Source organism: Pseudophryne corroboree, chromosome 2 (genome assembly GCF_028390025.1).
Source record: "Pseudophryne corroboree isolate aPseCor3 chromosome 2, aPseCor3.hap2, whole genome shotgun sequence".
NCBI classification, from domain to species: Eukaryota; Metazoa; Chordata; class Amphibia; order Anura; family Myobatrachidae; genus Pseudophryne; species Pseudophryne corroboree.
Window position 1 is genome coordinate 266,167,657 of NC_086445.1, and position 13,372 is coordinate 266,181,028.

Below are 13,372 nucleotides of genomic sequence, written 5' to 3' on the forward strand. Positions count from 1 at the left end.
CAGGATAAACAGCGAGTCAGATTTTCTGACTCCAGCCGTCCTGGAAACATATTTTCAGGGCCCTGACTACGTCTAGCAACTTGGAGTCCTCCAAGTCCCTAGTAGCCGCAGGTACCACAATAGGCTGGTTCAGGTGAAACGCTGAAACCACCTTAGGGAGAAATTGAGGACGAGTCCTCAATTCTGCCCTGTCCGTATGAAAAATCAGGTAAGGGCTTTTATAGGATAAAGCCGCTAATTCTGACACACGCCTGGCCGAAGCCAGGGCCAACAGCATTACCACTTTCCATGTGAGATATTTTAAGTCCACAGTGGTGAGTGGTTCAAACCAATGTGATTTTAGGAACCCCAAAACTACATTGAGATCCCAAGGTGCCACTGGAGGCACAAAAGGAGGCTGTATATGCAGCACCCCCTTGACAAACGTCTGAACTTCAGGAACTGAAGCCAGTTCTTTCTGGAAGAAAATCGACAGGGCCGAAATTTGAACCTTAATGGACCCCAATTTTAGGCCCATAGACACTCCTGTTTGCAGGAAATGCAGGAATCGACCCAGTTGAAATTCCTCTGTAGGGGCCTTCCTGGCCTCGCACCACGCAACATATTTACGCCAAATACGGTGATAATGCTTTGCGGTTACATCCTTCCTGGCTTTGATCAGGGTAGGGATGACTTCATCCGGAATGCCTTTTTCCTTCAGGATCCGGCGTTCAACCGCCATGCCGTCAAACGCAGCCGCGGTAAGACAGGGTCCTTGCTGGAGCAGGTCCCTTCTTAGAGGTAGAGGCCACGGGTCCTCTGTGAGCATCTCTTGAAGTTCCGGGTACCAAGTCCTTCTTGGCCAATCCGGAGCTACGAGTATAGTTTTTACTCCTCTCCGTCTTATAATTCTCAGTACCTTGGATATGAGAGGCAGAGGAGGGAACACATACACTGACTGGTACACCCACGGTGTTACCAGAGCGTCCACAGCTATTGCCTGAGGGTCCCTTGACCTGGCGCAATACCTGTCTAGTTTTTTGTTGAGGCGGGACGCCATCATGTCCACCTTTGGTTTTTCCCAACGGTTCACAATCATGTGGAAGACTTCTGGATGAAGTCCCCACTCTCCCGGGTGGAGGTCGTGCCTGCTGAGGAAGTCTGCTTCCCAGTTGTCCACTCCCGGAATGAACACTGCTGACAGTGCTATCACATGATTTTCCGCCCAGCGAAGAATCCTTGCAGCTTCTGCCATTGCCCTCCTGCTTCTTGTGCCGCCCTGTCTGTTTACGTGGGCGACTGCCGTGATGTTGTCTGACTGGATCAGCACCGGCTGACCTTGAAGCAGAGGTCTTGCTAGGCTTAGAGCATTGTAAATGGCCCTTAGCTCCAGGATATTTATGTGAAGTGATGTCTCCAGGCTTGACCACAAGCCCTGGAAATTCCTTCCCTGTGTGACTGCTCCCCAGCCTCGCAGGCTGGCATCCGTGGTCACCAGGACCCAGTCCTGAATGCCGAATCTGCGGCCCTCTAGAAGATGAGCACTCTGTAACCACCACAGGAGAGACACCCTTGTCTTTGGTGACAGGGTTATCCGCTGATGCATCTGAAGATGCGATCCGGACCATTTGTCCAGCAGGTCCCACTGAAAAGTTCTTGCGTGGAATCTGCCGAATGGGATTGCTTCGTAGGAAGCCACCATTTTTCCCAGGACCCTTGTGCATTGATGCACTGAGACTTGGCCTGGTTTTAGGAGGTTTCTGACTAGCTCGGATAACTCCCTGGCTTTCTCCTCCGGGAGAAACACCTTTTTCTGGACTGTGTCCAGGATCATCCCTAGGAATAGAAGACGTGTCGTCGGGATCAGCTGCGATTTTGGAATATTGAGAATCCAACCGTGCTGCCGCAACACTACCTGAGATAGTGCTACCCCGACTTCCAACTGTTCCCTGGATCTTGCCCTTATCAGGAGATTGTCCAAGTAAGGGATAACTAAAACTCCCTTCCTTCGAAGGAGTATCATCATTTCGGCCATTACTTTGGTAAAGACCCGGGGTGCCGTGGACAATCCAAACGGCAGCGTCTGAAACGGATAGTGACAGTTCTGTACCACAAACCTGAGGTACCCTTGGTGAGAAGGGTAAATTGGGACATGGAGGTAAGCATCCTTGATGTCCAGAGACACCATATAATCCCCTTCTTCCAGGTTCGCAATCACCGCTCTGAGTGACTCCATCTTGAACTTGAACCTCTGTATGTAAGTGTTCAAGGATTTTAGATTTAAAATAGGTCTCACCGAGCCGTCCGGCTTCGGTACCACAAACAGCGTGGAATAATACCCCTTTCCCTGTTGCAGGAGGGGTACCTTGATTATCACCTGCTAAGAATACAGCTTGTGAATGGCTTCCAATACCGCCTCCCTGTCGGAGGGAGACGTCGGTAAAGCAGACTTTAGGAAACGGCGAGGGGGAGACGTCTCGAATTCCAATTTGTACCCCTGAGATACCACCTGAAGGATCCAGGGGTCCACTTGTGAGTGAGCCCACTGCGCGCTGAAATTCTTGAGACGGGCCCCCACCGTGCCTGAGTCCGCTTGTAACGCCCCAGCGTCATGCTGAGGACTTGGCAGAGGCGGGAGAGGGCTTCTGTTCCTGGGAACTGGCTGTTTGCTGCAGCCTTTTCCCTCTCCCTCTGCCACGGGGCAGAAAAGAGGAGCCCTTTGCCCGCTTGCCCTTATGGGTCCGAAAGGACTGCGCCTGATAATATGGCGTCTTCTTATGTTGAGAGGCTACCTGGGGTAAAAATGTGGATTTCCCAGCAGTTGCCGTGGCTACCAGGTCTGATAGACCTACCCCAAATAACTCCTCCCCTTTATAAGGCAATACTTCCATATGCCTTTTGGAATCCGCATCACCTGACCACTGCGGCGTCCATAACCCTCTTCTGGCAGAAATGGACAGCGCACTTACTCTTGATGCTAGTCGGCAGATATCCCTCTGTGCATCACGCATATATAGAAATGCATCTTTTAAATGCTCTATAGTCAGTAATATACTGTCCCTGTCTAGGGTATCAATATTGTCCGTCAGGGAATCCGACCAAGCCACCCCAGCACTGCACATCCAGGCGGAGGCGATTGCTGGTCGCAGTATAACTCCCGTATGAGTGTATATACATTTTAGGATATTCTCCTGCTTTCTGTCAGCAGGTTCCTTAAGGGCGGCCGTCTCAGGAGAGGGTAGTGCCACCTGTTTAGACAAGCGTGTGAGCGCTTTATCCACCCTAGGGGGTGTTTCCCAACGTGCCCTATCCTCTGGCGGGAAAGGGTATGATGCCAATAACCTTTTAGGAATTATCAGTTTTTTATCGGGGGAAACCCACGCTTCATCACACACTTCATTTAATTCCTCAGAAGCAGGAAAAACTACAGGCAGTTTTTTCTCACCAAACATAATACCCTTTTTAGTGGTACTTGTATTATCAGAAATATGTAAAACATTTTTCATTGCCTCAATCATGTAACGTGTGGCCCTACTGGAAGTCACATTCGTCTCTTCATCGTTGACACTGGAGTCAGTATCCGTGTCGGCGTCTGTATCTGCCATCTGAGGTAACGGGCGTTTTAGAGCCCCTGATGGCCTTTGAGACGCCTGGACAGGCACAAGCTGAGTAGCCGGCTGCCTCATGTCATCAACCGTCTTTTGTAAAGAGCTGACACTGTCACGTAATTCCTTCCATAAGCCCATCCACTCAGGTGTCGACTCCCTAGGGGGTGACATTTCTATTACAGGCAATTGCTCCGCCTCCACATCATTTTTCTCCTCAAACATGTCGACACAATCGTACCGACACACAGCACACACACAGGGAATGCTCTGATAGAGGACAGGACCCCACTAGCCCTTTGGGGAGACAGAGGGAGAGTATGCCAGCACACACCAGAGCGCTATATATAAACAGGAATTAACCTTATAGAAGTGTTTTTCCCCTTATAGCTGCTGTTATGTTAATACTGCGCCTAATTAGTGCCCCCCTCTCTTGTTTTACCCTTTTCTGTAGTGCAGGACTGCAGGGGAGAGTCAGGGAGACGTCCTTCCAGCGGAGCTGTGAGGGAAAATGGCGCCAGTGTGCTGAGGAGATAGGCTCCGCCCCCTTCTCGGCGGACTTTTCTCCCGCTTTTTGCTATATTCTGGCAGGGGTTAAAATACATCCATATAGCCCTGGGGGTTATATGTGATGTATTTTCGCCAGCCAAGGTGTTTTTATTGCTGCTCAGGGCGCCCCCCCCCAGCGCCCTGCACCCTCAGTGACCAGAGTGTGAAGTGTGCCTGAGGAGCAATGGCGCACAGCTGCAGTGCTGTGCGCTACCTTGGTGAAGACTGGATGTCTTCTGCCGCCGATTTTTCCGGACCTCTTCTTGTTTCTGGCTCTGTAAGGGGGCCGGAGGCGCGGCTCTGGGACCGGACTCCGAGGCTGGGCCTGTGTTCGGTCCCTCTGGAGCTAATGGTGTCCAGTAGCCAAGAAGCCCAAGCTGGCTGCAAGCAGGCAGGTTCGCTTCTTCTCCCCTTAGTCCCTCGATGCAGTGAGCCTGTTGCCAGCAGGTCTCACTGAAAATAAAAAACCTAAAACTAAACTTTTTTTAAGAAACTCAGGAGAGCCTCCTAGAATGCACCCTTCTCGGCCGGGCACAAAAATCTAACTGAGGCTTGGAGGAGGGTCATAGGGGGAGGAGCCAGTGCACACCAGGTAGTCCTAAAGCTTTACTTTTGTGCCCAGTCTCCTGCGGAGCCGCTATTCCCCATGGTCCTTACGGAGTTCCCAGCATCCACTAGGACGTCAGAGAAATAGAAGTAGTAAAAGTGTCACCCTGGCACAATACGCTAAGTAAGAACAAACCATTGGATGTAATCCCCACTGCTAAGACTTTCTCAGTGGCTTTACATATATCTGCGCAATTATATTTAGATCATTTCTGCTGGAACCAATTCAAATGGGGCTCTCAAGCTATCAGAACGATGTTCAAGTATGAAAGAAAACACTAAGCTTATCTAAGGTACTGGGCAAATAGGGCCTGCTAAAGAGAGCATAATGTTTCACAAACTAACATATTACAGGAGGGCAACTAATTTGACAGGCAACTTAATAGTTGGCATATATTAAGCTGGGCGAGTGTTGTGCTCTAGCCATGTCCCAGTCCTATTCTCAAGGAAAGAAGTGCAGGTAACTTGTGGATTTCACTTTTCAACTTTGATTTGCTAGCTGAATGCTGCATTTTATTACAGAAGAGAGGATAAGCACCAATCCATACATTATGGAGGGTGATTGATGTACATCTAAGAAGGGTAAGGTCTCTGCCGTGTCCCTATTTCCTTTACACAAAACAGTAAGCTTCTTTGTAACTATGTGGTAAGGTGTACCTTTGGCTGCTACAAGGAAACATCATGTTGCAATCGGGAGTACCCTTGTCTAATCAATGTTCCGGGCCATATGTGGTTGGCATATGGTATAGCCACCATGTGGCTTATAAGTATTTAGGCCCATTGTTTTTTTAGTTTCACTATGCAAGCCAATGCAAACATTATCATGAAACTTAGATAATGGTGAACACTTCTCTATACTCTTTACACTGCTACAGTAGGACACCATTTGTGAGAAGTTTTGAAAAATCAACGGCATTTCACTTTCATATTTCATATGTCTAAATCAAGAAATGCAACATTATCAGCAGGCTAGAGATAGATCCAGAATTTGTTTTCAAGAATTCCATTTTCTGTGCTTGTTCTACAACTATGATCGCACCTGGTGTGGTAATCATGTACAGCAAAGATCCAGAAGTTTGAAGTGTTGCACAGTTTCTAGATAGCCATGTATGTTTACATTAATGGTTAATAACTGTTTGAGGTCATCTGACTTATCTCCTAGTTCCATGAGCATAAAGCTGGGTACCCAGCGATATCGGCAACAGCATGGCTCTCCCTGGTGAGGTCAAAATGTCCCACACGGCCACTGGGCGTCTAAAGGGAGCAACAACTGAATTGCTCCATTTTGCGTCCCCTGGTGGTGGCCGCAGAGGAAAAACAATTGAATCGGCCCAATGTATTTTCAGAAGTGAGGATGGTTAATACATACCACTTGGCACCGAGAGGTTAATGTTGTTGCAGTAGTCTGTGTAGCAGCATTCAGTGTTACGGATGTCCTCTGAACTGAGACAGTAAAATGGTTTTCCAACAGGAACAAGTTCAGTTTTAGTAATGCATGTTCGCGTATGATGTTTCACGCCATCTATGTTGGCAACAGAGACCATACATGCACCATCTGTGTCACAGGTATAGTTGGTTTTGACGCAGTTAGAGCACAGACATAGAAGGGCTGGAGAGAAAAAAATATATGATAGAATTAAAATAAACAAAACATAATAAAAGATCTATGCACGGAGATAATATATAGCTATTCAGGCTGATCGATAAGACTTCTTTCAACCTAGCTTTGTCCAATTTTGCTTAACACTTGCTGAATATTTTATGCTGGGTACACATCATATGATAAAAGAAGAAAGAGGGGGCTCCTATCAAATGGCGCCTTTAAGCTGCCCTGAGCTACGTCCCTTCCTGAAAGAGTCACCACACTTTCAACAAATCAACAATATAGACAAAAGGGTGGAAAGGATATGGCTCTCGGCGCTATATAACACTATTTAACACTTTACATGTGCATATATATTAAACTTTACACAATACGTTCCTCTGAATGGGTCTCCAGGTGATTCCTTTTCGCCTTCCAATATTCATCCAGTGTTATATCCCAGTGATATGATTTATATGCAAAAAATAAAAATAATATATGTGTAGAACCGTCTCAATTTCTCAAGAAAGTCTCTTTCTTTAGAACACCATACAATGTCCTTCAGATAAACAAATAAATGTGATGTGGGCGTACCCCAACTCACACAATTCAACGTGAAGCTATACGTATAAAGGTATCTTTTTGCCGCCACCAAACCCCCAATTGTACCGTGTTTAAATTGGCGTACCCCACTCAATGAATTAGTAGAGTGGAGAAAGCTCATAAAGGTATCTTTATCTTCAATAATATATCCAAATGCGTACCCTACTTACAGGGTCGAAAGTGATCACATGCACATCAAGGTTTCTTTTTTCCCTTGGTTTTCTTGGTGAATGTGACTGGTATTTTCCTCTAGGTCTCCACCAAGGATTCGGAACCAGATATGTAGAAAAATATGTATAAAAAGAAAAAAACAATGTGTAGACTGAACTAGTGAATAACTGCAAAAAAACCTTTTTTTATTTTTTTATAAAAATATGGAGACCTCTCTCCACATGTTTCAGAGGAATATATCCTAAAAAGGGTTTTAATTCTTTAAAAAAATTCCTCAAAAAAGGTATATATGAATGTGATGTATCCCACAATATAGGAACGTATCCAATAGGCGTACCCCACTCACAATCTAGCTGGTTCCTTGATGCGCATGGCTGGAACCAGCTAGATTGTGAGTGGGGTACGCCTATTGGAATTCCTTTTTCTTCACTTGATATAAAGAAACTGCTATGTGTATATTACCTCACCTATGTTGTGTAGGTGGGGTACGTCTATTTTAAATCCTGCCCCAGCCCACACACTGATCTATTACACATATTAATAGGATACGTTCCTATATTGTGGGATGCTTGGTTTTATAATAATAACATTATTATTTTTATTTTTTGCATATGAATCATATCACTGGGATATAACACTGGATGAATATTGGAAGGAAAAAAGGAATCACCTGGAGACCCATTCAGAGGAACGTATTGTGTAAAGTTTAATATATATGCACATGTAAAGTGTTAAATAGTGTTATATAGCGCCGAGAGCCATATCCTCTCCACCCTTTTGTCTACACATGATATGATACATCGCTCGTTCAGCCAATGAATGTTCTACCGCTAAGTGCACTGGCTTGTGTGTACATGATACATCTCTGAACAACGTCTGTCACAGATATATATGCTGCACGGCAGATGCAATATACCTGAAAGACGTATCGTTCCCACCTTGAAATGCTCGCCCTTTTTTGACATCTAGCCAGACATATCGTACGGCAGATTGGTGTGTATGCTTACAAAAACCAGTCACATGGTCGCTGGATCCATTGGCCAAGTGTGTGCCTGATATTTTAGCGCTGTTATTAATGTATTTTTCTCTAAAATATATATAGTGAAGCACGTGTATATTGAGGTTTTGCGCTACTTGCTCAGTTTTCTACCTCTTATGCCACAAGGGAATGCGTTTAATTTACCGGCTGTCAGGATCCCGGCAGTTAGGATACAAATGCTAAAATTCTTCCAGCCGACAATGACGCCAGACGGAATCCTGGTGCAACAGGGCTATTCCCACTTGTGGGTGTCCATAACACCCATACAGTAGGAATAGATCCTGTGGCAAGCGCACTGAGACTCTTAGTGCTCGCTCCGCTGCCGGCATTCGGTGGACGGGATTCTGCCGTTGGGATATTGACAGCTGGCATCCTGTCCGCCGGTCATCCATACCAATCCAGACATGGGTGGGCATTGCTAGGATGGGTGTGGTATAGAAGGTAGATAGTAACTAGGTCGACAGGGTCTCTAGGTCGACATGAGTTTATTGCGCTTTTTTGGTGTCGTTTCCTTCGTAGCGTGACGGGAACCCCAATTAGTGCACCGCTTCGCTCGCCATGCTTCGCTCGGCACAGATAACCGTTCCAATTGTAGTCCACGTGGATCGTTACGTATGAAAAGGTAAAAAAAAAAAAAAAAATAGTGAAAAACTCATGTCGACCTTTTGACCTGTCGGCCTAGAACATGGCGACCTAGAGATCCTGTCGACCTAGCTATTGTTGACCAATAGTGGTCGACCAAGAGATCGGATCCCGGCTAGGACTATGCAGTTCTAGGTGACATTTTTAGTATGGTTGAAGCTTCTAGTAACAGCAAGTAAGCCATTCGTTATGGGTGTGTGTTTATAAAAAAATACAATGATCGTAAGTGCAATAACTAAATGGTATGGGAAAAAAAAAAAAAAACCTTTGTACTTTTGGTTTTATACTACTAGACTTGAAAAATGTATGTGTAGAAGCCTAATGTGGAATGTAGAAATTTGTTATATGTATCTTAAAACTGCAACACATGGAGAAGAGGTAATTATAATCTATTTCCATTTAAATAAATTATATACAATAAAACAACTTTTTTTTCCCCCATATAGAAATTCTACTCATAGAACACAATATTTCTAATTAATAGAATTGTATTTTGTTTTCACTTAATTTTTTATTAATTTACATCAAACTTAAAAAGAATAAAAACTTGTGCTATATAATACCTTGAGGCAACAAACGTGTGGACTGAATGAGTACTAATAAGAAAGTAGCCTATGAATTCACTAGGAACAAAATATACCACTAAGGCAGTGGTTCTCCACCTCGGTCCTCAAGTACCCCCAACAGTTCATGTTTTCCAGGTCACCTAGCAGTTGTACAGGTGTATTCATTACTCACTGACACATTATAAAAGACCCACAGGTGGAGCTAATTATTTCACTTGCAATCCTGGAAAATTATGAACTGTTGGGGGTACTTGAGGACAGAGGTTGAGAACCACTGCACTAAGGCACAGTGAGCTCCATGGTTTAAGGTGCATACACACTAGGTGATATTTTAGACAATATTGCTAATTTTCACCCTTCTGAGCAATATTGTTTAAAATATTGCCCAGTGTTTTTATGCTACGACCAATGAACGATGTGCGCTCTCACGTAACCCGTTACCTGCCCCTCTGTTGCGTGTACATACAGGTCAATTTAGACATATCGTCCAAAATTGCACGTTAGAGCCAACTGCGGTGTGAGGTCACTGAACGATATTGGTATTGATATAGTTCAGTGTGTACACATTATATCGGCCGCCCGGGAGGGTAGGGGAAACACTAGGCGATACTGCTCACGGAGCGAATTGTCTAGTGTGTACTTACCGTTAGTCATGTCAGTAGTTTCTAATTCATTTGACTAAAAACAATTAGGAGAGATGCTGGCGATGTGCCATTAGAACGCTGGCAATGGCTAGCTATACTGCCCCTAAATCTCAGATACATCACCTGTACATTTAGTTTACAACTGTCCCACAGGGGAGGCAATCAATTTGCCGGCTGTTGTGATCCCGGCGGACCGTATAACGGCTGACAGGGGCTATTCCAACTCGTGGATATCCACGACAACCAAAGAGTGGGAATAGATCCTGTGGTGAGCGCAGCGAGCCCGGCATTCTGGCGGATGGGATACCGCTGTCAGGAATACGTATGTATTATGTCCCACAGGAGTGTGTATTAAAATGAATGTATTGTATGTACTTATCTTGTGTGCACTGCACATTGCCCGTACATCATGGTAGATTTTGCATTGCTCCTAATTTAACGGAACCCACTTTCTGAATACTAGTTTAGGCCACAAAAAATCTGCCTCCATGTTGCATAATGCCAGTAACGACAAAGTACAGCAACTGCCAAAACACATACAGTGTCCAAATCTGGATAAATCATTACACTGATCATCTAACAGATTCCAAATATTTGCAGATTTAGTCATGTTTTACTGAAAAGAGCCAGCACCATCCGAGAACATATGAGCAGATTGGCATACTACCAGGCCATTGGGTTCATGAACTACTGGTCTAGTGATTTTTTTTTTTTTTTTTTTAAATAACGTGGCACTTCCTATGTAAGTACAATGAAGTAATTAAATAAAATGTTGTTAACTTTTGAAATACCTTTATCATTATGAAAAAGGATTGCATAACAATGAGTCATTTGACAGTTTGACGGGAATAAGCTTAACTAACTTTCCCATCAATGTGTCCAAACTGCTCTTAAAGGAGAACTCTTCATAGAAGGTGAATTCTATAAGTTAGGACTGCACCTCACATTATGAACAAAATGAAAGGCTAATAAAAGGAGATATGGTTTTCACATTCAACCCCATTACCTTACAAATATTCTCCTTCATTCCCCACCACCAAAACAGCTGTCTCCTCCATAAATTCCTACCTCTATGACTGTAGTAATACCCAGTTTTGGTTTATCACTGTTGTTTCCAATTGTATAGTGCAACGGAATTTGCTACGCTATATAAGAAACGGTTACTAAATATATAAATTCAACAACAGAAACCAGCTTTACTGACCACAGTGCTTCTCATCTCTCTGCTCTTTTATCAACATTTATCCCAAAATGAACATCTCTGGTTGCCATCTCCTTCCACCGCCATCTTTATACAAGGGTGGCTTAATAAGTAAGGTACCTAGAACTCTCATGGGTGTAATGTTCTCTCATTCTTATTTCCCACCAGGCCAGAGCAGACAGACCAACTCTTCCCCTCACGGCCATATCATATCAGTCATGCTGTCCTGACAGTCGTAAGATGGCAGGGCTGGCGGAAACCTGGTCAAACACGGAGGTGCATTGTGTTATCAGATTTCTGCATCTAAAGCGCACATCAGCAGCTAAAATTTATCACCAACTTGTCGAGGAGGTTACGGTGATAAAGTCATGTCATGGAAACAAGTTTGGGTTTGCCTTTGATAAAGACAGGACAGACATTCAAGATGAGCAGCGCTACTATTGAGAGGCACTGAACCATCCTCCCTACAGCCATGCTCTGACACAGAGTGATTTCCATCTCTTTGGGCCATTGAAGAAGCACATGGGTGGAAGGCAATTCGCGACAGACGGTAAAATTCAGGAGCTTGACACTGATTTCTTCTATGCTGGGATAGATGCCTTGGTGCACCGTTGAAGCAAATGCTTAGATAAGTATAGAGACTATATGGAAAAATAATCTGCACCAAGGACATACTATTGATTATACATGTATGTATGAGTTGAATAAATTTACGCAATGAGAGGTCTCGTTACCTTATTTACTGAACCAACCTCGTACATTATAAACATTACATCATCAATCCACCATTGAAAAATGTAAAACCCTTCCTGGGCCCTACACCCTGCTCCAGTCACTCGCCCACTATCTGAAAAGTATGTTCCATTAGAGCCACAGACTCATCTTCCTCCATTTCCAAACTATACCTGATAGAACATGAATGCTCATAAGCAGATCTTACTAAAGAAGAAAGTGACTCCAGTAGTTGGTGTGTCTGCAGCCTTGGACACAAATGATTACTCTTTGCCACTCCAAACTCACTGGGAATCCAGGATTTAGCATTATCTTTGGTATCCTCTTATCTCAACCTCTTATCAGAGAAGGCACATTGACCAAACAGATGGTTGTCAAAGCTGTCGATCAGGGTATTTGACTGATGGATTAAAAATGGCAAAAGAAATGAATGCCAAGCTAGCCAGGTTCAGCAGTTCTATCTATTGCCATTTTAAAAGTATCAGTCAAAGCTGCCAATGATCAGCAGCTTTAATAAACCACTCCTTAGTAAATGTACTCCAAGGAGTCTATTCAATTGTTGGTCTGTAGGAATGGGCGCCTATCAGAGCTATTCAATTGTTACTCCGCTCAAATGCCCATTAGCCACGGCAGTCAAAAAATTTTCTCACAGCCTCCGGAGGTGCGAGAAAAAAAGGTGTTAAATAGTCCATAGCTTGGAAGTCCAAAGTGCCAAATCCCGGACGTTGGACACCCAATCAAGCTCTTTAGACGGGATTAGCTGTTAAGTCCTAATGGGCGTCTGATCAGAGCAACAATTGAAAAGCTCCAACAGATGCCCAACAGGGTTCGCACACAACAACTGAATCACCCCCAAAGTTTCTTCCCCCATAGCAGCAAAATCGTACCACCCTGTCCTTTTTACACCACAAAATGTTGTCGTTGGATCCTCTACCTTCTCCATCTATAAATATCTAGAAATACTGTGTTAGCTTATTCGCTACTATAGTAAAATACAATTGCTGCCATCTACCTTTCCATGTCTACTCAATCCTTAAAACTGAGCTAGTTATTTTTCAGCTTCTAAATCTGCTCTTTTCCAGACAAATCAATCACTGTGAGTAACATTTTAATCTCTTGTTCCCCATGCCTGTTGCTTAGGTTTCATTTTTGACTCAGCATTCACAGTAAGCTGCCTTCCATCTATAGTTACAAACATCTCTCACATTCATCCATTTCTCACACATGATACAACCAAAATATTTTTAACATGGGCTAATCATATCCCGGCTGAACTATTGCAACACTCGTCTCTGTGGTCTACCATAGAAAAGACTACATGCCAAATTGTTAGAAATTGTACAGATTCTACACAATTCCTTGCACTCCAAGTATTACTCCTCTGTATAAGTCTCTATGCTAGATCTCCAACACAAACAAAACACTGTTCCAAACCTTAGCCTTAAGGTGGGTA

General features: G+C 44.2%; 1 protein-coding gene across 2 annotated transcripts in view; it reads right to left on the reverse strand.

Annotated features, from left to right (window-relative positions):
* The window catches only part of ACVR1B (activin A receptor type 1B), a 133,383-nt gene that overhangs the window by 67,494 nt on the left and 52,517 nt on the right, over positions 1–13,372 (reverse strand). For both annotated transcript variants that reach the window (XM_063952783.1, XM_063952784.1), the window contains exon 2: positions 6,109–6,348. In XM_063952783.1, the coding sequence (XP_063808853.1) occupies positions 6,109–6,348 (240 nt within the window). The remainder of the gene's footprint in view (positions 1–6,108; positions 6,349–13,372) is intronic.